At 41.6% G+C, this 23,649-nt stretch overlaps 1 protein-coding gene across 5 annotated transcripts in view; it reads right to left on the minus strand.

Annotated features, from left to right (window-relative positions):
* ZNF292 (zinc finger protein 292) overlaps positions 1–23,427 on the minus strand; it is a 59,603-nt gene extending 36,176 nt beyond the window's left edge. For 4 of the 5 annotated variants that reach the window (XR_011049803.1, XM_068419553.1, XM_068419476.1 and 1 more), the window contains exon 1: positions 23,163–23,427. Coding sequence is in view for 3 of the 5 variants with exons in the window: in XM_068419553.1 (XP_068275654.1) it covers positions 23,163–23,324 (162 nt within the window). In the remaining 2 variants the exon portion in view is untranslated. Of the gene's footprint in view, positions 1–8,360; positions 9,198–23,162 lie in introns of those variants that run through there. The other variant, XR_011049813.1, reaches the window with a different exon arrangement.
* Between the last annotated feature and the right edge of the window lie 222 nt (positions 23,428–23,649).

Consider the following 23,649-nt stretch of genomic DNA (forward strand, 5'->3'; position numbering starts at 1 on the left):
AACCCTGGAGAACACCGCTAGTGACCGGTCGCCAGTTGGACTTTGCCCCATTCACCACCACTCTCTGGGCTCGGCCAGCCAGCCAGTTTTTAACCCATCGAAGAGTCCACTCATCCAAGCCCCAGGCAGCCAGTTTGTCTAGGAGGATGCTGTGGGAGACAGTGTCAAATGCCTTACTGAAGTCTAGATAGACTACATCCACAGCCCTGCCCTCATCTACTAAGCAGGTCCCTTGGTCATAGAAGGAGACCAGGTTGGTCAAGCAGGACCTGCCTTTCATGAATCCATGTTGGCTGGCCCCTATGCCCCGATTGTCCTGCATGTGCCGTGTAATGGCATTCAGGATGATCTGTTCCATCACCTTGCCTGGCACCGAGGTCAGGCTGACAGGCCTATAGTTCCCTGGATCGTCCTTCCGACCCTTCTTCTAGATGGGCGTTACGTTTGCTAATTTCCAGTCAGCTGGAACTTCTCCATTTAACCAGGACTGCTGGTAGATAATCGAGAGTGGTTTGGCAAGTTCATTTGCCAGTTCCTTCATTACTCTGGGGTGAATCCCATCCGGGCCCATAGCCTTGTAGGTGTCCAGCCGGCACAGCAGGTCACTAACCGTCTCCTCCTGGATTACGGGAGGTTCACACAGCCCCCCGTCCCTAACTTCAGGCTCTGGGGGCCGAGTCTCCTGAGGACAACCGGTCTTGACATTAAAGACCGAGGCAAAGAAGGCATTGAGCACCTCTGCCTTTTCCTCATCCCCTGACACTACACTACCCTCCTCATTCAGCAAGTGGTGGAGGCTCTCCTTGACCCTCCTTTTGCTGTTGATGTATTTGTAAAAGCTTTTTTTGTTATCTTTGACTGTAGCAGCCAAATCGAGCTCTAATTGAGCTTTGGCCCTTCTAATCTTCTCCCTACACGACCTGGCCATGTCCCTATAGACCTCCCAAGTTACCCGACCCTTCTTCCAGAGCAAGTAGGCTCTCTTTTTTTCCTTAAGTTCTAGTCTAAGTTCCCTGTTTAACCAGGCCGGTCTTTTTCCCCGATGGCTTGCCTTCCTACAGACTGGGACAGCCTGCTCCTGAATATTTAGCAATTCCCTTTTGAAGCATGTCCAGCCTTCCTGGACTCCTTTGCCTTTCAGGACCGATTCCCAAGGGACTCTGTCCACCCACCTCTTAAACAGGCTAAAGTCTGCCCGCCGGAAATCTAAGGCAGAAGTTCTACTCTTGCCCCTCCTTACTTCCCCCACTATCGAAAACTCTAACATTTCGTGGTCACTACTCCCAAGACGGCCACCGACCCTCACATCTCCCACTAGTCCTTCTCTGTTCACAAACAACAGGTCAAGCAGGGCCCCTCCTCTAGTGGGCTCATTTACCACTTGCATGAGGAAGTTGTCCTCCACACATTCGAGGAACCTCCTAGATTGCTTCCTCTCTGCCATGTTGCATTTCCAGCAGACATCCGGCAAGTTGAAGTCGCCCACGAGTACAAGGGCTGGTGACCGGGCAGCTTCCGACAGCCGCTTGTAAAATGCCTCGTCTGCCTGCTCATCCTGGTTGGGTGGTCTATAACAGACTCCCACCATAATGTCGCCCTGCCGACCTTCCCCCTGATCTTCACCCATAAACATTCAACCTTGTCATCCTCACCATCTTCCTCAATTTCGACACAGTCCAAGCACTCCCTAACATATAGCGCTACCCCACCGCCTCTCCTGCTTCGCCTGTCCCTCTTAAAGAGCTTATAGCCATCCATAGCAGCACTCCAGTCATGAGAGTCATCCCACCACGCTTCTGTGATGGCAACCACATCACAACCTTCCTGCTGTACAGTGGCTTCTAGCTCTTCCTGTTTGTTGCCCATACTGCGTGCATTGGTGTAAACACACTTCAGCTGGGCTAGCGGCCTTGCCCCTGATGCAGGCCTGTCACCCCTAGGTTCATTTGTGGCTGCCCTGGTCTTATCCCCCTCCCCCATCGAACCTAGTTTAACTCTTTCTCGGGTTTTGTACAGTCCGTACCAGCTTTATTTCTCAGTTTTCAATCTTGTATGAATACTGTTACATTCAAACAGTTCTGATAAATTTTCATTATTCTCGATTCAGTGAGACAATACATAAAATTGATCTGTGGTATTTTTTTTCTCTCTAGAAGATTATAACATAGGGAAGAGAAATTTGAAAAGCACAGGAAGAGATATATCCATGATTTCTTTCTGTATCTGAATGTCTAAAGTTTGCCTGTTTAAGACTTTGAGTTTACTAGACTGCTATGGAAAAAATCTCAAATAATTATTCTTGCCAAATAGTTCAAAACCATTAATGGCCAAAAATATTTATTTTTCCTTTTCTAAAAAGTACATGAAAAGATGTTTCTAGTCAAAATCCTATGTAACTTTTCAGACACTGAAAAAATCAGACAATTTCCTTATTGCAGTCTACAACTATCTGAAGGGAGGTTGTAGTGAAGTGGAAATTGGCCTCTTCTCCCGGGCAACTAGCGATAGGACAAGAGGACACAGCCTCAAGCTTCGCCAGGGGAGGTTCAGGTTGGACATTAGGAAGAATTTCTTTTCAGAAAGGGTCATTAGACATTGGAATGGGCTGCCCAGGGAGGTGGTGGAGTCACCATCTCTGGATGTGTTTAAGAAAAGACTGGACATGGCACTTAGTGCCACGATCGAGTTGACAGGGTGGTGTAGGGGCAACGGCTAGACTCGATGATCCCTGAGGTCTCTTCCAACCTGGTTGATTCCGTGATTCTGTAATTGTCTTAATTTAGCTTGGAATGCCAGATATACACACAGCACACAGAAATAAGTAAATGGTTAGTCCATATCCTGAAAGACAGGCATAGTTTTTATTTAAAGGAATAAATCACCTTACTGTGGTGATACTATTACCTGACTATAAGAAAAGGAGAGTGAGATATGCAAATTAATAGGATTTAAATAGGTGTTCTTCGGAAACAGCTGTCTTCTACATTAGATCTTGTGATAAACTTGGATCCATTGCCAGATATTGCCTTTTAAAAACACACAACAAAGGTGAAAACAAAGGGAATAAACAGGAGGAGTTAGAAATCCGTGTTCGGTCGGGGGGCTATGATCTAGTGGCAATTACAGAGACTTGGTGGGACGCCTCGCATGACTGGAATGTGGTCATGGATGGCTATGTCTTGTTCAGGAAAGACAGGCCGCTAAGGAGAGGTGGTGGAGTTGCTCTTTATGTGAGTGAGCAGCTAGAATGTATTGAGTTCTGTCCAGGGGCGGATCAGGAGCGAGTTGAGAGTTTGTGGGTGCGAATTAAGGGGCAGGCTGGCAGGGGTGATACTGTTGTGGGTGTCTATTACAGGCCACCGGATCAGGATGAGGAGGGTGATGAGGCCTTCTACAGGCAGCTGAGAGCAGTCTCTCAATTACAGGGCCTGGTTGTCATGGGGGATTTCAACTACCCTGACATTTGCTGGGAGGCCTACTCAGCCAGCCATCCTCAGTCCAGGAGGTTCCTCCAGTGCATTGATGATAACTTTCTGATGCAAATGGTGGATGAGCCAACTAGGAGAGGAGCGCTGCTGGATCTTATCCTCACTAACAAGGAGGGTCTGGTTGAAGAGGTGAAGGTTGAGGGCAGCCTTGGTTGTAGTGACCATGAGATGGTAGAGTTCAGGATCTCATGTGGCAGGAACAGAATAGCTAGCAGAATCACAACCCTGGACTTCAGGAGGGCCAACTTTGGCCTTTTCAAGCAATTGCTAGGGGAAATCCCATGGGACAGGGTACTAGAAGGTAAGGGGGCTCAAGACAGTTGGTTAGCATTCAAGGACTGCTTCTTCCGAGCTCAAGATCAGAGCATCCCAACAGGTAGGAAGTCAAGGAAGGGTACCAGGAGACCTGCATGGTTGAACAGGGAACTGCTGGGCAAACTCAAGTGGAAGAAGAGGGTGTACAGATCGTGGAAGGAGGGGCTGGCCACTTGGGAGGAATATAAGTCTGTTGTCAGAGGATGTAGGGAGGCAACTAGGAAAGCTAAGGCCTCCTTGGAATTAAACCTTGCAAGAGAGGTCAAGGACAACAGAAAGGGCTTCTTCAAATACACTGCAGGTAAAGCCAACACTAGAGGCAATGTAGGCCCACTGATGAATGAGGTGGGGGCCCTGGAGACAGAGGATAAAAAGAAGGCGGAGTTACTGAATGCCTTCTTTGCCTCTGTCTATACTGCTGGAGGCTGTCCTGAGGAGCCCCGGACCCCTGAGGCCTCAGAAGAAGTCAGGATAGAGGAGGAATCTGTCTTGGTTGATGAGGGCTGGGTCAGGGACCAATTAAGCAACCTGGACGTCCATAAATCCATGGGCCCTGATGGGATGCACCCGCGGGTGCTGAGGGAGCTGGCGGAAGTCATTGCTAGGCCACTCTCCATCATCTTTGCTAAGTCGTGGGCAACGGGAGAGGTGCCTGAGGACTGGAGGAAAGCGAATGTCACTCCAGTCTTCAAAAAGGGCAAGAAGGAGGACCCGGGTAACTATAGACCGGTCAGCCTCACCTCCATCCCCGGAAAGGTGATGGAACAACTTGTTCTTGGTGCTGTCTCTAGGCACATCAAGGATAGGGGGATCATTAGGGGCACTCAGCATGGCTTCACCAACGGGAAGTCATGCTCAACCAACTTGATAGCCTTTTATGAGGACGTAACCCGGTGGATAGATGATGGTAAAGCTGTGGATGTGGTCTATCTTGATTTCAGTAAAGCGTTTGACACGGTCTCCCACAGCATCCTCGCACCTAACCTGAGGAAGTGTGGTCTGGATGATCGGGTAGTGAGGTGGATTGTGAACTGGCTGAAGGAAAGAAGCCAGAGAGTGGTGGTCAATGGGACTGAGTCCAGTTGGAGGCCTGTGTCTAGCGGAGTCCCGCAAGGGTTGGTTCTGGGACCAGTACTATTCAATATATTCATTAATGACTTGGATGAGGGATTAGAGTGCACTGTCAGCAAGTTCGCTGATGACACAAAACTGGGAGGAGTGGCTGATGCGCCGGAAGGCTGCGCAGCCATTCAGAGGGACCTGGACAGGCTGGAGAGTTGGGCAGGGAGAAATTTAATGAAATATAATAAGGGCAAGTGTAGAGTCCTGCATCTGGGCAAGAACAACCCCATGTACCAGTACAAGTTGGGGGCAGACCTGTTGGAGACCAGCGTAGGGGAAAGGGACCTGGGGGTCCTAGTGGACAACAGGATGACCATGAGCCAGCAGTGTGCCCTTGTGGCCAAGAAGGCCAATGGCATCCTGGGCTGTATTAGAAGGGGTGTGGTCAGCAGGTCGAGAGAGGTTCTCCTCCCCCTCTACTCTGCCCTGGTGAGGCCGCATCTGGAGTATTGTGTCCAGTTCTGGGCCCCTCAGTTCAAGAAGGACAGGGAACTGCTAGAGAGAGTCCAGCGCAGAGCCACGAAGATGATTAAGGGAGTGGAACATCTCCCTTATGAGGAGAGGCTGAGGGAGCTGGGTCTCTTTAGCTTAGAGGAGACTGAGGGGTGACCTCATTAATGTTTATAAATATGTAAAGGGCAAGTGTCAAGAGGATGGAGCCAGGCTCTTCTCAGTGACATCCCTTGACAGGACAAGGGGCAATGGGTGCAAGCTGGAACACAGGAGGTTCCACTTAAATTTGAGGAAAAACTTCTTTACGGTGAGGGTGACCGAACACTGGAACAGGCTGCCCAGAGAGGTTGTGGAGTCTCCTTCTCTGGAGACATTCAAAACCCGCCTGGATGCGTTCCTGTGTGATATGGTCTAGGCAATCCTGCCCCGGCAGGGGGATTGGACTAGATGATCTTTCGAGGTCCCTTCCAATCCCTAACATTCTGTGATTCTGTGATTCTGTGAAAGGGAGTAGAATTTGTAGTACCATGTACTGTTTCCTCCATATAACACAGAATTACTGCTCAAGTACTACTCATCATTTGTAGTTTTCTTTTTCCATGCAAACTGGGGAAATACAAGGCTGTATGTATTTATTTCCTTCAGCTCATGAAACATATTGCCTGTGGTCAGCTAAGGAACAGCACAAAAAGAGTGTGGTAACTTTAATACCCTGACCTTTAAAAGCTCCATGTTACTATCTGCTTGCAATTATTTCAACTCTCACTTCCTCAAATTTCTTGTGTAATACTTCAGATGAGCAAGAACTACCTTTCAAATATACACAACTGTATTTTAAGAATGTAATGCATTCACCTTTACATTTAAGAATGTAAATTTATTATACATAAACCAATTCCTCAGATCAGGGACAGAACAATATGGTGAGAAATAAAACACCTTTATCAAAGGAGTCAAACACCGAATGTCCACTGTATAAGACACTGCTTTCCAGGAATAAAGACAACAGGATGAAATGCTCTCTATTCTTTTTTAGGATAGGCAAGAAGGAATTTCTCAACTTGCATGCAGAGGTGACAAGCCCTTAAACAGCAACAGAACATGGGTACTGGAGACTAATCAAGTGCTGCTAATTGCAGGACAGCTTAGTTCATGGCAAAGCCCCTGAATCCTAAGAGATGAAACATGAGGAACATGATGACTTGATCTGTATTCTTGATCAAGTAGCTAGGTAAACAATCATGATGTTGATGATGTCTTCTGACTTAACAAGAAAAAGGTTTTTTTTTCTGGGAAACACAGCTGATATGCTGATTCTTGGGCTGGAGCTAGACATTCATCTCATTCAAATGAAGTTCATTTTTGAGGGGTGTGTTTTTCAGAGTAAAACTGTGAACCTGAAGCATAATCTCCCTGGCTGCTGCAACCATTAAAGAACTGAGCATGTGGTGAAAATAGCACTGTTCAAAACTCCTGGAAAGCTGGTAACAGTCTACTGTTAAGGTGCAATTTATGATAGTTTACAAACTAAGCTGGACTTCTGGCCTTGACTCTTCTGTGCAACTCCAGGCCTGTGCCAGTATCATTACAGAATCAAATGAAAAGTCAAGTCATGGAACTGAACTGGTAAAATAAAAACAAACGTGTAAGTAAGGGAACAGATCTGTCGAAGTGGAGCATTACTCCTGCTTTGCAATGTTGAAATCATCCCTGTCCCAAGAATCCGCTGTAATTTAGAAGATGACTAGCATAATAGTAGGCATGACCGACAAGCAAAAGAAAATGCACTTGGCAGTCATGTCGTCAAAGCATCCAAAAATGAGTTGGTTCAAGAAGCATTTCTAGACCATCAGAACTCGATTAAGTGAACGCAGCAACATTGCCTGTGACGTGTCTCTTCTGTACCATGAGGAAAATGGACTGACTGGTTGAGAATAGCTTTATAACATGTTTTCTTTTTAATGAAGTAGTTGGGATACTGAAAATATATTAGATATCCCAGTATAGACATCTCTGGAGTCAAGAGGCTTTGGTACCAATGCATTAGCACCAGGTGATCTCCTCGTGAAGTCCTATAGCAAAGTTATATCCTAAAGGGACACCAAAACAATCTTTACAGGTGTTGAAATACCATTATTCTCAGCCTCGATGATCTACAGCTCCTAGAGCTGAAGATATCTCCTTTTTTTGGTGATCTGCTTTCTCTCCTCCTTGTTGTTCAGTGTTTTATCAGAATATGGAGAACAAGCCTTTAATCACACAAAAAACAGGAGTCTTGACTTTTTAAAACTTTTTTTTTAAAAAAAGTTGTTCGGTTAAGGTTGCCACGAAAGGCACTTTAATTGGAGGAGACTAGAGGCAGCTAAGGAGTAGCTGGGATGCAACCAGCATTTATGTCCACATTGTGCAAGGACAGACTACTCAATTAAGATGTCAATCTAACAGAATATTCAAGCAAAGACTTTAATAGTTCTTGAACTAGCTCTGCATGTTAAAAAAACCTTACTAATACAACGTCTAATTTAAACCAAGTCTACCTCAGAGTGCGCATGAGACTTCTCTATTTAAGGCATTAGAAACAAATACTACAACAGATTATTTTTAAAGCATTTAAAAGAGTAAGCTAAATGTTTACATACAGTATGAACCCCATCATACCTCCTGCCCATTTTAGAAAGCAGGGCGGGGGGGAAGAGTATCTGTTCCTTTCTCTGTGGTATGACAACCCTCTGATCAAGGCATTTCTCCCTATCACCATAATCATAATCCGTCTTCATTTCCCTTTCACCTTTGCCTCCAACAAAGAACCTTAAACATAAATGACCTGTTTCCATTTTGTTTTTTTTTTTAGTTGGGATGCCCTACAAGCAAAAGCATGGATATTTCAAACCTGTCCACTAGAAGCATCAGAGAGAACAGCACCATCTGAAACACTGCTGCCCTCATAGTTACACCAAAATAAAGAATCAGGTCATATCAATATGAGTTAACAAAATCAATTTCTATTTATTTAGAACTGTGCACAGACAGGTCATTTTACAAGTCATTTTACAGCATTGTATTTCAATTAATTTCCAAAGCAGTTTAATTAGGCAGATTAAAACTGGTACTAGTTAACTGATTCAGTATTTGCTTACCAATGCTTAGCACTGTTACCTTGATCTTGCAGCTAGACAAGTGCTGTGACAGTATTAGCTCTTACATATTTGTTATTATAATACAACACAACCCAGGATTGAACAGCAAAACTTCAGCAGGTACAGAATATGAGATTGCATTTACAAAACTAAGGATGACATAATCAAATATGATTATCTTTTCTAGTGTACAAGTACTGTTCAAATTATGGTTACAATCAAAGAACACCAATCCCAATTTTTACTCAGTTTTAGTTTTTAAAACCTTTCAAGATTTTAAGTGGTTTATGTGCTATTTTTACTTTGAATGGGCCTTCTGAATTGTTTCACTATAAGGTGGTTAAGCAAAGTACAGCTCTAGAAAGCCAAGATGTCTTTGGCTGAAGAGTCTGCTGATGTTACTTTAACTCTAATGGAGATATTCACTTGTGCCCAGAAGAGAGGACTGAAGCCAGACTCTTAATTCCATCACTTATTACAAGATATTTAAGCAATTGTTTTCCTTCTCAATTTCTGCAGGCATGGTGCAGAGCTATGCCATATCTTTTTTCCCATTACTACTCCTCCATCGATAGTCTGCAGTTCCAGTCTTCTCCACTGTTTGTTCTTTTTCCTTCAAACAGAAAACTCCAGCTGCTTTTACACTTTACACCCCCATCCTAACACCAACGGCTTCTCTATCCTGCGGTTGAAAGCAAAGGGAAGTCAAGATTAGTGAGTACTGAATTAGTGAGTCCAAGCAATACTCACAAAGTCAAGACAGACTCATTCAGAGATTAAGTTCAAAACCAAAATTGGAGTTTGCAATTACATGCTGGTCCACAAAAAGCTCACAATGACTATAGCACTTCAGTGCAATGCACTGTATAAGGAGCAGATCCATACAGCAGAAAAGCTGGTGCTGAGAACCCAAGTCCCCAGTGTATCCACCACAGGAGATACTATTTTGGACTAGCTTTCAGCTGGTTCCATTAACTGGATACCTATTAGTGGCTGAAGCAGACTGCCTGCAATCACTTCTGAAGCACAGCTTGTGGTTTAGTTTCACCCAAAATATATTCAATTTCCCCACTGCAAAGGCGCTCCACAATGTGAAACGAAGTATGGTAAGCAGGAATGATCATAAGATCACTTTCAAAGTGAACTTCTGGTCTGACCCAGAGTGCTAATGTACCCACTATATATGTTACGTTATCTGAAAACTGTTATTTCAACCATTTACTTTCTCATTCATCTACTAAAGAGAGACAGTTTTGTCACAGTGCATCCGCACGTATGTTTTCATACTCTTGTCTCTATTACAGTTTCTCCTTCCATGAGGGGAAAAACAACCACCTTCTGTTCTGTACTTAGAGTGAAGTACCACCTCCACGATGGCACTGATTTTTATTATTGGTATCTTCAGTACCCAGATACATATGTACTAACTCTCTGGTACAGATAACCATCGCTTATTAAGAACTAATGTGTTTATGTGTTACCTAAACAAAAAAACCACTAGCTCAAATACTTTCAAGGACTAGTTTCCTAAACAGTTTTAAAGGTAATCTGCAAAGCAGCATTGCAAAATGCTACCCATCTACAAGCCTCAGGCATTTTTTTTTAAATAAACATTCTCCTCTCACCATACTCTTAATTTTTTTAATTCAGTCTGAGTTTTCAGAACAACCACGTAAAGCTGAAATGTTGTCTATCAAACCAGAACACAAAGAACAAACTGAATTACAGCTGCACAATTTTTTTTGCTGGAAAAAAAAAAGACACAGATCTAAGTTTTATGCTCAAGCCTCACCAGAAAGGGAAAAGGAGATCCACAGAAACAGCAAGAAATCAAGCCTTGTACATTTATCTTGCAGTAACTCATGCATATATCCATACTGAAAGCAAGCTATCCTCCTGGAGAGTTTTCAGAAATAGTAAATAAGTTCAGAGAAATACACACATCCACTGAAAAGGTAACTGCTAAAGAACCAATACTAACTTTTAATTAATTTTGATTTAATAGAAAAAAATAGAACACACTTGAAATCCACTAGAGGTGATCAACTACCCTGCAATGAATGAGTCATTTTTTCATTCTGTTCAATCCCCACACATTCATACATCTATATAGTAGTTTAAATAATGTGTGTATATATATTATACATAGTAGTTTATTATGCAAAATAAGTTTCTTGAATATCATTCCATGAAAATTACAAAACATGAAACTTGAGGAAAAAAGATAGGAAGCTAATAAGAACTATGATTAGCTACTTGCCCAAAAAGATTCTCCCCAAATAACCACATCTACCTAGGTCTCCTTCATGGAAATTTTAATTTTTTTCTTTTTCAATAAATCTCACCACAGCTCTAGTTACCATGAATATGTAATAACTAAACAAACTTCAACATTCCTGTAGATGCAAGAGTGCACTGATTATCTGAACTCCCCTCTCCTTTCCCTACAGTTATTTACATCACCTAAGGCGTTAATGATCTTCATGGTTCTTTACAGCTACTTGATTTTAACTCACTCTCCTGGTGCATATCTCTGGTAAAGAGTTAAGACTAATTCCAGGAAGAACCCATGTAATGATGAATGACAACATAAAGAAACTCACTCTTAAGATTAACTTTTTGGAGATTTTTTGTTTATTGTTATAATTCAATTTGTAAGGACACTAACGCCCTGAGTCTTTAGCACACAAGCATAAGAAGTCAACCATGCCTCTAATCCAACTATTTCTACTTCACTAGGCAGATAAAGTAACAATAACAAAAAAATCCAGGTGTGTCCTCTAATGCATGTAACTTTGAATAGCAGGGAAGTACCACTGCCCCCAATTTACAGATACAAAACCAGGACAGATGTAAGTTGCCATCCAAAAATACATGTACACTTCTAAGGCAGAGTCTACATTGGAGGAAGGTTTGAAAAAAAGCACCTCAGCAGATACAGAAGCAGAAATAGAATAAAGGCTTGTAGGGCTCAAGGCTGCTACAACTCTCAGAACAGTAATTATGTCATCTACCATCACCAAGAAAATATCACACAAAACACCGCAAGGAAGAGAGATGACTGACTCTGGAAAGTTAATTGCCAAACATGGAACTTTCTGTTAACCAACAGCGAGATGTTTCTCTCCCCAAATATAAGTCCAAAGGAACAAGCAATTCGTATGTTTTTCATCTGGGTATGTTGAACATACTGCATGAGCTCAGATTGCTAACTGAAAGAGGCAAAACAAAAGAGAAGTTACCTTGGTGCTATTCCTCCCATTATTCTTCAGTCACTGTTTTGCTTAAGATTCAAAACCTGGCTAGTTTTAGAAATAGCAGCAGAAACACCTAGAAAATTAATGGACAGTCTCTGCTTACATCCGTAAACTGTTCTAAAACAAGTAGATTATTTAAAATACCTGGAAATAACTTCATTAAGCCTCATGCTTTGTCATATGAAGTAGTAGAAATTATCCTTCTTTAGGCTTGCCTTTAATCTTTCAACATTTTGCATTCAATATTCTCCTTCTGATCTTGTCAGCAGTATCTAACTTCTCTCTTGCATCCTTACATAACAAGTGAACTTGTCATAGTCCTAGGCTACTTTTCTCTCTATTCAGGTTTTCATTCAGGTCTCCATCTAATGTTGTGAGCCCAACCTTCATGTTTTAATCTGTTTAGTTAAAAACAATATTCAGCAGTTGGCTATTAAACAGGCATTTCAGGAATGTGGTGGGATGTTCATTACAGTAATCTTTTATCCACTGCCAGGAAATCTGATTTACCTATTCTTTTAATTATCAGACTGGCATATGGACAGATTAAAAATAGGAAGATAGCCAGAAATAACTGTGCCTAATCTGAAAATACATGCATTTCTTGCAATATAGGTCACTTGAACCTGCTCTCTCAGTCAAGTGAAATGAGACATTACAAATACTTCTGTAGTTCATCTGTGTTACATTTTCATATGAGCTGTCTTTATCTGCTGAATGCAACTTCTCCAACTGCTACTTCAAACCTTTTTAAGTCTGATGAGAACTTAAGATAATCTTCTTCCTCAGTAGAAAGGTTACTTAATTGCCATTTTAATCTTGTCTATTCAGCACAGTCAAATTGGCATCCCAAAGGATGCTTCCACCTGATCTGCATTTCCTATGGAAGAACAAGGCAACGTCTACCTGATTCAGAGTCTAAAAACCAAGTGTGTCCTTGTGTATGTGTCGAGGTACTGTCACTGTGTCCATGTGTGAGGAAGGAGAGGAGCCAAGATTACACTTTCTCCTGAATATGTTAGCAACCCTAAGCAGAACTCAGAGCTCCTGCCATCACACTGATGTGGTTCATGAAATCTGGCTGCGTACCCAAAGGCAGGGTTCAGTTGCCATGCCAGTTCCAACTAGAACATTATACAAGTTCCAGGTCTGTCGAATTCAGATATGTAAGTTTTATCATCTTCACTATTATGGATTTGTAATCAGAAGTTACTTTTTATCCCAGCTGTTCTCTTCATAACAGATACCCTCCAATGATTAAAGTAAAAATGAAGTTCAGATTGTCTTTTGTGATACTGAACATTTACTCTCTTCTTGTCCTCGTCCTTGTGTTCGTTCTGTTATAAAACTGTATATTATCACAAGCTCCTGAGACAAGTAGGAATCACAAGACTGAGAAACTCCTCACTCATAATTTGATTTAATGCCTGATCAGTCCTTTACTGATTCATCAAAACAGTATTCAGTGTATTAGATATATAAATATCAAACAGGATTTATCTGTTCACCAGAATCAATTCTCTCCATCATTTTGAATAACAGAAAACAAAAGAAGTCCTACCAAATTCTATTCTGCAACACCATACTCGCTACCAGCTCAAATAAAAACTGTTAACTACTATACTCAACCCAAAAGACAACGGGGAGTTACAAAATAAGGACTGGTCTTTATCCTAAAGAATTTTAATCCAGTTTCTCAAAGCAACAAATGCATCTGTCCAGCAGTTAGGAGAGAACGAACACTAGGAGTCAGTATCTGAAGCCAGGTGGAGCTTTGGCAGAAGTTGTCCATGTTACACGAGTCCCTATAAGGATACAGAATTGTGTGACTAGCTCAGAATAATTAACAAAGTAATCAAGTGAGAACTACGTTAGCACAGGATTTTCCTGATTCTCTGATGAAAGATTAATTTACTTTAGCTTCATACAGGGAATCAAGAAGCCAGAAATATTACATCCCAGAAGACTGTACAACAGTTATAGAAGAGAAGATGAAGAAGAAATTTGATCAAAATATTCTTACCAAAAACTACAGGCACGTTTGTGCAAGTTTAGTCCAATTTCCTATTGGATCAGGCCTATTTTCAGAGAATAATTTTATAAAGCTCCATTGCCTTTTTGATGTTACATATACCTTCTTTCTGAATGTCTTTGTTCTGCCAAGTACTAGGTGTTATTAGATTAACTCTTCCCAAATGAAATCAGTGCAGTTCATCCTTAGAGATGAAAGATCCCAGAAATAATACCATGGAGTTGTCTTTAATGCATACTTGGAAGGACCAATAGAAAAAAAATTATTCCACACCTCAAAAAACCACCTGCACCCTTCTTAAAATGCTAGACATTGTTCTTCACATATGCAAAAGCACAGACCTAACAAAATGGGGAACACTATTTCAAAAGATAGGTTCAAGTCACATTGTTTACCTGTTATCTAAAAAATTTGCAAGTTGTTGTACATCATCATTTTAGAGAAGCTGATGGTCTAAGAATGTCATGCTAGTTTCCCTCATGAAAACTAAAGAATTATAGACACTGTATTGCAACTGCTCAAGGATTTATATGGAGACCTTTAAAAACAATGCTAACAAAAAATTTTTGATAGATATAAATCAATGCCTGGAGCACTATTTCTTTAAGATATGCTCCATACACATATGGATTTGAAACAGTTCTTTGGCTTGTATGTCAGTTTAGGTAATAAATCACACTGAAGCAACAATATGATGATGTCTCCTAACAGTTCCAGTTTGAACCCTAATTTAGGGAAGTCTTAGCGAGAAACCACCTACAATATATAGTATGTCTGCATAAAGCCTAGAGTAAAAAAATATGACATTTAAATGGCAAAGTAAATGGAAAAGGCCAGATTAAATTCCCTGATTCTTAGTCACAATGGAAGCAAAGATACCCTAGAAAAGCACTTTTTTTTTTTTTTGCTGCCTTCCCTCAAGATCTATGGTTTGAGGTATTCATTCTCTAACGAAACAGCAATTAAAAAAAATATTAAAAGAGAGATAGAAAATGGACTGAACATTCAAATAGATACATAACTTCCTTATCAAGAAACTGAGACACATAACGTGGATATTTTGATAACACGAGATGCCTTTCTGAACATTAATATTAACAAATATATATATTTCTTGTACAGTCCTGCACAGTAAGGAAGATGTTTCCCATAGGCAATATTTCATATTTTTATACAGTGAATCTTCAGTAATCGTAGTTTTAAAAAGCAACCTAGCCGTTATTGATATACATTATTCAAAAGTGGGGAAAAAAGTTTGGATTTGTGGGAAAAGGTAAAGGCAGGAATGTATGTGCCAGTACAGAAAGTACCTAATACGTTTAGTTACGCTAGCATAGATGTGCAGCTATTGTTTACAGCCAACTACTATGGGTAAATTGAAGTCTACGCTAAGGTCTTCAGATTTTTTTTTAAATGGCTGAAGGACTGTGTAAAGCAGAATGCCTCATAGTCTTTGATGGGTAATATGAATCAAGGTTATTATGGAGGAAAACTAACTGTAATCACACTTCATACTGTGTAAGGATTAACTTTTGGCTAAAAGTGTTTATTGGAGAAATGGTAGTTTGTTGATAGGAGGGGTTTTCTTAATAACTTTAGTAAAAGCATCAAGTAACTTTAAATTGTGCATTAGGGTAACTATGAAACGAAGTATCTATTTGCCAAATTGAAAGCTTTTTTCTTTCCCACAGTAACTACGCAAAATGCTTGATTTTCGTATGATATGCAGCACCTTACATAGAAAGGTGAGCTTTTGTAAAGATTCTGAAGTTTTATTAACTTTAATCCCTCCATCTACATTTTGTCATCTTCTTAACTACCTTAATTTGTTACTCTTTTGAGAACTATCACTCTTCTCTGGACTATTTGTACCTGGAAGGATAAATAGTATGTTTTATAGGAAAAGTACTTAGGATTTAAGTCTTACATGGGTTGTCACCTTCTTACCAAATTGTTACTAGATTGTTACCTCCCCTGCAGGTAGGTACTTCAAAACCACACAGATTACATGGATATAGTAACAAAGTAAAAAGGAAAGGGAAAAAAAAAAAGAAAAATTTAAAATCAAGGACTGCAAGAACTCTGTTCACAAAAGTGGAAACTAGAGAAAGACTGAAAATAGCCTTGAATATATAAGGTGCTTCCAACAGAAAAGGCATATGCTACTTTCCATGTCTATATGGGATAGGATAAATCACAGTTAGACTGTAGGGGACAAAAACCTCCCAACATTTGAAGGCAAAGAAAACTGAACTAAAGTGTATTATCCAGGGAGTTTTCTTGGAATCTTTCTTACGGGAAATTTTGGAGAACAGGTTAAACAAGCATTTGCAGCTATGGCTTACCAATAATTAATCCTGCTTTGGAATCATGGTCTAGCTGAGTGAGATCTCTTCCAGATACGTGTTCCATATCGGGAAAATACTGCCAAATCCAGCTAGCTCAAAAGGGAAGTTTTCAAAACTAAACCACAATGTTATGACTGTTCTTTCCTAACCACCTACCTATACTTAAGGAAATTTTAATACAGAAGAAACAATTTATTCAAAAATCAAGAATACAAATGATTCCATTTACATTGACAGCCATTTACAAAAATGAAAAGACTTGATTTGTATTGCAGCAGATATTTAACCTAAATGAGTTTAAGATTCCTCTCCTCTGCCCAACAATAATACGAAAAGGCTGTTATTAAAGATTTGGCTTTTTTCATAAGCAGATTATAAAGAAAACACACATCTAAAACTAACTGCACCAGTTCTGGTTGTTCAAGTAACATAATACGTAACTGGGAAACAATTCAAATAAACTACAGAAAGCTACATTTTACAAGATCATTACACTTGGCAAGACACGAGCTAAACACACGCTGAACTAAACTTGCTGCCTGAACACATTAGATATCTCTCCAAAAAAAAAATCAACATGTATCACATCTTGGTACTTTTCAGGCCCTAACATATTTGACTAAAATTACCACGACCAAATAAAAAAAAAAAAGGACTGACAGCATGGCAGAAAGCTTAGATGTTAGCATGAGTAGAAAAGCAAATCAATGAGATTCTGATTTTCAGAGAGATACACAAGTAGAAAAAATAAACTATTTCAGTCACACCCACTTACTTTGACACAGGAAAATTTGTATTAATAAAAACTTATAGTACAGAGCTCAGAAGTTCTAATGAAGACCAGCTCCAATCTGGCATGATGCTGAGGCTTGATGCCATTACTGAGCACACGGACTAGAACAATTATGCTCATTGGTTAGACTTAGTCTAAACAGCGAGGGTGTTTTTTTCTAAACACATACACATTATATCCAGATATGCACACATACCATATTTATTTGAAAGCAAGACAATTTCCCTGACTGCCTGTAGTTGAACTTAAAAAAATTAAGGGGTGTCATTTCCACACCGCCCTCAGGTCAATAAGATGACTGTTTGACACAGGAGGTCTTACAGTAATGAAGGAGCACAAAAATGCCTGAGGCAGGTCAGAGTTTGCATGAGATGACACAGCAATGACAGTTGTTTTTCTTCATGCACTTGGGAATCTGTGTGGTGTACTATATAGTTTACTGGATTCCTTGTGATTTCTAGCAGCTGTACATTTCTCCCTGAATAGCAGATCATCTGAAGGTCACAGGTACAAAAGCAAAATGGAAAAGTATTAGAAGATATGATGGAAATCTTACATTCGTAGTAACATATATATAGAAAAAACCAGCAACTGTGAGACCAGGAAGGAATACAGGGTGGAGGAGGCAAATGTGCAAAGATGGAAACATCAAAACAGAAGCTTTTAAGGGTTATCTCAGTGTAGAAATCACTCACTGGACTCAAAAGAAAACACTTTTTACTTAAAGAAGTAGAAGTTGTAGAATTTGTGCATACTCAAAAGAAGAGACAGAGACCTAGTTACACATGAAATCATTAAACTGAAAGCTCAAAAAATAGCAACCTTACCAACATTCACATTCCAGCAGTTTGTGACTATATTACGTAAAGCTCACTATTAGCTGTTGAGCCAAACAAAATTGAGGGTGGATGTCTACCTACACACTCAATGAAGAGTTCAATGAATGTTGTCTGGAGTAAGAGACCAGGTACAATATTAAGAAAAGGACGAAATGTCTTCTACTTGTATCAAAAGGGCACCTGACATTTTGCTGATGGCATTTTTCAATGTCAGTAAATACCAATCTTACGGTCACATCAGGAGGAAGGACATCACAACTGCAGATGCTTGATGAAACAGCAAATAAGCCCTTCAAAGACTGTTCAGGTCTTTATATACAGAAAGACTCTTGACAAGGGAACATACTCTAACTCCTACAGGAAAAAAAATGAAGAAGCCTACTGAAACACTTCTTTGGCATTGGATTAAGACAGACTGGGTTTGGATAAATCCAGGAGTTGTAACTAAAAGGTTTAAGAAAGGCTTTATTTCAAATTCTATGGACGGAACTGAAGATTATTTCTGTCATCTTGAGTCTGAAGAGGAAGCTGAGAATACAGAGACTAAAGGGGAGGAAGATGACAACAGTGAAGAGGGCGACAGCACCAGAAAGTTGCGAAGTCTGTGAGGTGTAAAAACTGAAAGTCAATTGTAGGAAGGTATAAGAGATGAACACAAGACTAACCTCCAACGGAAACAAATCGTTAGTGAAAACTTTATAACTGTATTGTATATTGATTACAGGTATGTAATAAAAAAAAAAGCTTTTTATGTAGAGCTACATTTGTTTGATTTCAGGAAGGACATCTTATATTTGGATTAGTACAGTATATATTCCCCAAAATCACCAAGATCTACTCTTTGCATGTCAGCACACAAGAAAAAAAAATAGGGTAGGACCTTAAGGTCTTGAGTAGGACCAATATACATGTGTTCCCCAACTAATACTTCACTAGTACTTCAACACAATAAAAATCAGTTTAAAACAGTTAGAACAAACTCTATGCAGTCACATCAGTTAAAACCAAGCTTTTTTTAAAATAAGTTTTGGGTTTTTTAAGTAGCTAAAAACCTTTGCCCTCCCATTTTTCCACAGCATTACACTTTAGCTTCTAGTGTCAAGAAGATCCTAGGTTAATATTGAGTAAACTGTCTACACTAGAAGGATATGAATGTGTCTGTTGACAGCTAAGCACGCTTGTTAACATTTTAACACAGGATTTCCTCATAAAAGGCAGACATGACAAATCAACCAACAGATGACACAAAAAGTACAGGCAAAGTTGCTGAGGAAGGATAGCACAACAGTCCAAATATTTTGGACTCACTCTATGTTGACAACTTGTTTGGAGCTCACTATATGTTGAGAACTTGTATATCAGTACAACAAACCTGACCATCTTACAGTTTTGGAGAATTTGTACCACAAAGTATAGCAAGACGGGGGAAAAAAAAAAAAAAAAGAAAAAACCTCAGAAGCAGATTCAGAAAAGAGATGAAAAGTCAAAAACAACAATGGAGGGAAGACTAATAAGCTCAAATATGAAACATGTCAACTACAGAAACACAGTCAGGATAAGCAGATGTACCACAAAGATTTCACAACCAACTAGCAACAAAACAAAATTTGTTACCAGCCTGCAATTTGGTATTTAAGACAATAAAAGTTACATTAGGTAATGACCCATTGGAAGGGAACACAGTCCATAGTGAAGAGCTCCGATATACCCATCAGGGAAAAAAATCCAAACATTTTGGTCTTTTCTAACTGAATACAATCAACAGATCACCTTTAAGAGCAAAGTTTGAAAATAATCTAATTAGCCACCACTTGGTGACAAGAACAGCAATCTTTCTTTGGACCATTCTGAATTCTTGCAAAATTCACACTTTCAATGTTTAGTCACTACAGCTGAAGATACTTGTTTTGTCTGCCCCAGTCTGCATACATATTGTTTGTGACAACATAACCATTTGTAACGGATTTGCTAATTACCACATTGCTATAGAAGATCATGAATCACAATTAAAAAGTCATTTTACATATATCTGTACCGATGTGAATTTCACTTGATAATAATTAAAAATAATGCTCTCCATTGCATGCTGACAATGGTGAACACAACTACATTCACACACATATGGCACAGGATTAAGGTCCAGTCTATAATCCCCTTAAAATTTAAGAATAATTGCATCATTTCACAGTGCAACCAGCAGCAAAACACAAAAATACTTACAGCTAATGAAATGCTGCACATAAAACACATTAAAGTAAGTTTTATTCTTACAAGAGAAGAAAACAGTTCTACAATCTTATTTTCTGTCAAGGTACAAGAGCTCTTGTTTTTCTGTGTTCGTAGCAGTTGTACTACACTGTGGGTTACAAACACTGAAATAGTTCAAATTGAGATTTTTCAAAACCAGGCACGGGATTTGGCCGTACAACTCTCCCTTTATTTAATGAGAGTAGAATACTTAAATCTCTTATTCACCTTTGAACCTAAGCATCTTTCAATACTTTACTGCACATTCTTTAGCTTCCTTCAGTATGAAAATATGCTTATTTCTCAAACATTATGCTACCCACTTCATTAAAAAAAAGTTTAAAAGTTGATTTATGGCAACAAGCTATGTGGTTGCTATGGCTCCAGAGTCACTACCTGGCAAAATAAAATAAGGGCACAAGACTTTCCAAGTTTTGTGCAGTTATTTCATGCCTAGAAACTAAGCATGAAAAAAAAAAGCAGGATAAACCATACTGAAATAAATGCTAAAACTTCAGCATTGCACTTCCAGACTTAGTATATAAATAAGACACTAAGTTTTGTATATAGGACCAGTCAAATTATTCTTTCACATGTATATATTCAAAGACTTTATTCTAGAAATCATGGCAGATGTCTTTAAACTGTTATTTAAAAGAGATTTCTGAGATGGCTTTTACTATTACGTGAATTTTCTATAACCTGTGTCATGCAGTGCAAGCTAAGTAGCTAAGCCTACTATTTGAATCATGAATACTATTTTGTGTTCGCCTCAATAAAGGATTAAAACCGTGGAAGAGGCTGAATAAGTATTTTGGCACCACCAGCACAGGTGAACAGATTTAAAAATCTCTGTTGAACCAATATAAAAAATACCTGCCCTATTTAAACAACACTATTTAATACATTAAGCATCTGTTTAGACCTCAGTTTAAACATTTTAAGATCCTCGGAAAAGCAGGATCTTTCAATATTGAATGGCATATCTCAACTCTCGGTGTTACACATCAGTCTTCAGCCTGCAAAACCAGACACAGCCTTCCTATAAATCTTGGTACAGAAGGGACAGTAGTTCATTTCAAAACAGCATGGATTTTTATCTAAGTCATTTTCTACATAACTGTTTTGTTCAGTGAGACTTGTTTTTAAAAGGTGTATGTTTAAGAAAATTAGTAAACTTGGGCCTTACAATGGCCTTTTGCAACAGTCATTAAAATAATAAGAATACTCATTTTTGTTAAACTTTAAATCAATCAATCAACTACTGAAGCCACTCACTAAGCACATGCAACCATAATTTCAGTGATACGTCTGCTTTAGACACCAGTAATCTACAAGAATGGTGTCTTCAGTCCCACCTACCCAACTACTTCAGTTCAATGAACAGCTCATTCATAAGTCAGAAGTTGAGCTGGAGCCAGGAAACACAGATTTCCACCTCCTAGTGTATGAATTTAAGAAAGCAGGCACAAAGATTAAATAGACTGAGAACACAGTGATCTGAACCAACATAAACCAATCTTGTTTCTGTGCATCTAAACGGACATTCTACCCAAATACATACTATATGGTAAATTTTAACCAAAGAAAAAGAACCTGAAATATGACTCCTGTGTATATGAAATAAAACAAGAGAAAGGAATATGCTTAAAAAACTTAGTAGTGAATCTCCCTGGTTAGCAAAAAAGTAGAGCCCAGTTTAATACAGAAGTGACAGACATGTAAATTAGCATGCTACAATGGCTACCACCAAGAGTCAACTCTTTAAGAAAACAGGTACAAAATCACAAATAAAACACAATTCAAATCGACCACGTAAATTCACTCTTACCCCTTCCACCTTTTAAGAATTTGCTTATGTTCCGTGAATGGGTGACAGTAATGTGTAAACAAACACTATCAATTTCATCAGATACACTATTAAACCCATAGTAAAGCTACAGAAGTAGTGGTTTCTGTGAATTTCTGTGGCCTGAAACATTTAACAACTTGTTCTATGCATTGTCTCACACCTAATGCTAGCTGAGAAAGGACATCTAAGAGAAATCCAGGTGATGTATAGACACATACAACAGAGCAGTTTGTTTTAACTGTAGGGCTAGCACCACAAAGTTTGTTTATAGAAAGGGACACTCAGCAGGGTCACCAGTTCAGAAGAAACACCTGCAAGCACCCCTGCTCCAGGAGCAGCCCAAGCCCTGGGGAAGCAGGCCTCTTCCCGGCGGCCGCCACAGCCAGAACCATCACACACAATGGTGCTGCAGCCAGAGCCAGCTCAGGAGCCCTCTAGCCCTCTCCCGAGGTGGGATCGCGCTCCCTTGACAGGGTGAGAAAACGGAGAGCAGCATCGCAGACCTAGAGACCTGCCACTATCGCTGGCGACTTAGTTTAGTCCACCACCACCCCACCGCCTTCTCTTTCCCAGGATGGCAAAGACGCCGCCATCCCTCCAGGGTACGAGATAGGGAAGGGAGCGGGGAAGGGGCGGGGGGAGGAGGGAGGCGCTCGGGCATAGAGCAGGAGCCCCGGGACGGGCTTTCAGCTCCTCCCCGGCCCCTCGGCGGAGAAGCGGAGCCCCCATCGCCCGGACCGCCGCCTCCCTCCCTTCGCCTCCAGGGGAGGAGGGGTGCGGGAGGGAAGCGGACGGGGAGGCTGGGGGGGGGCCCTCGGTCCGCCACCGCCAGGAACAAAGGGCCCTTCGATAAGCCGAGCCGCAGAGCACAACAAAGGGGCCTAGAGACCGCGAGAACCGGAGCGGCCGCCGGGGAGGGGGGGAGGAGAGGCGGGGGAAGGGGATTACGGGCCCGGCCGGAGCGGCTCCCGGCGCAGGGGGGCGGGCCGCCTCATCTCAGCCCACAATGAGCAGCGGCGGCGGCGTTCATCGCCCCGCGGCGGCCGGCCCGGCCCAGAGCACTAACTCCTATCGCCCCCTCCCCCCGCCCGGGCCAACCGCCGCACCGGGCCGTTGGCTGCGGCTCCCCCCACCCCCGGCGCCCCGGCGGGGGCGGCGCTGCTCCCGTCCGGCCCTCCGCGCTCCCTCTCACCCGGGCACAAGCACACACACACCCCGCGGGGGAGGGGAGACCGCGGGCGGGGGCAGGGAGGGAAGGGAAGGCGAGAGGCGGCCTGACCTGGCAGAGCTGCTTGCAGTACTCGGTAGCCGCTTGCACCGCCGGCTCGGGGCTCTCCCGCAGCCCTGTCTCTAGCTCCACCAGCCGCTCCCGCAGGCGCCGCAGCTCCAGGAGGTCGCCACCTAGGCTGCCGCTCTCCTGCTCGGCCTCCTCGTCCGCCATCTTCGCACCCCGCTCCGTCGCGTACGCAGCCCCCCCGTCCCTGCCTCCACGTCCTGGCCTCCCCGCTCCGTTACCAAGGTCACGTGATTACACAATGCCACGTTCCGGGGAGGGGTCACGTGCCAGGCAACGCGGGGGGGGGGGGGGGGGGGGAGTGGGGGGGGAGCGCCCGCGGCGCAGGATTGGGCCGGGGCGGGGCGAGAGCGGCAAGGAGGAGGGGCCTCCTCGCGTCACGTGACGTAACGTCACGCGCCCAACGGCCGCGGGGCCACGTGACGGCGCTCCGCGCCTTCCGGCCGACGCGTTTTGGCGGGAAATGGCAGCA

Source organism: Nyctibius grandis, chromosome 1 (genome assembly GCF_013368605.1).
Source record: "Nyctibius grandis isolate bNycGra1 chromosome 1, bNycGra1.pri, whole genome shotgun sequence".
NCBI lineage: Eukaryota > Metazoa > Chordata > Aves > Nyctibiiformes > Nyctibiidae > Nyctibius > Nyctibius grandis.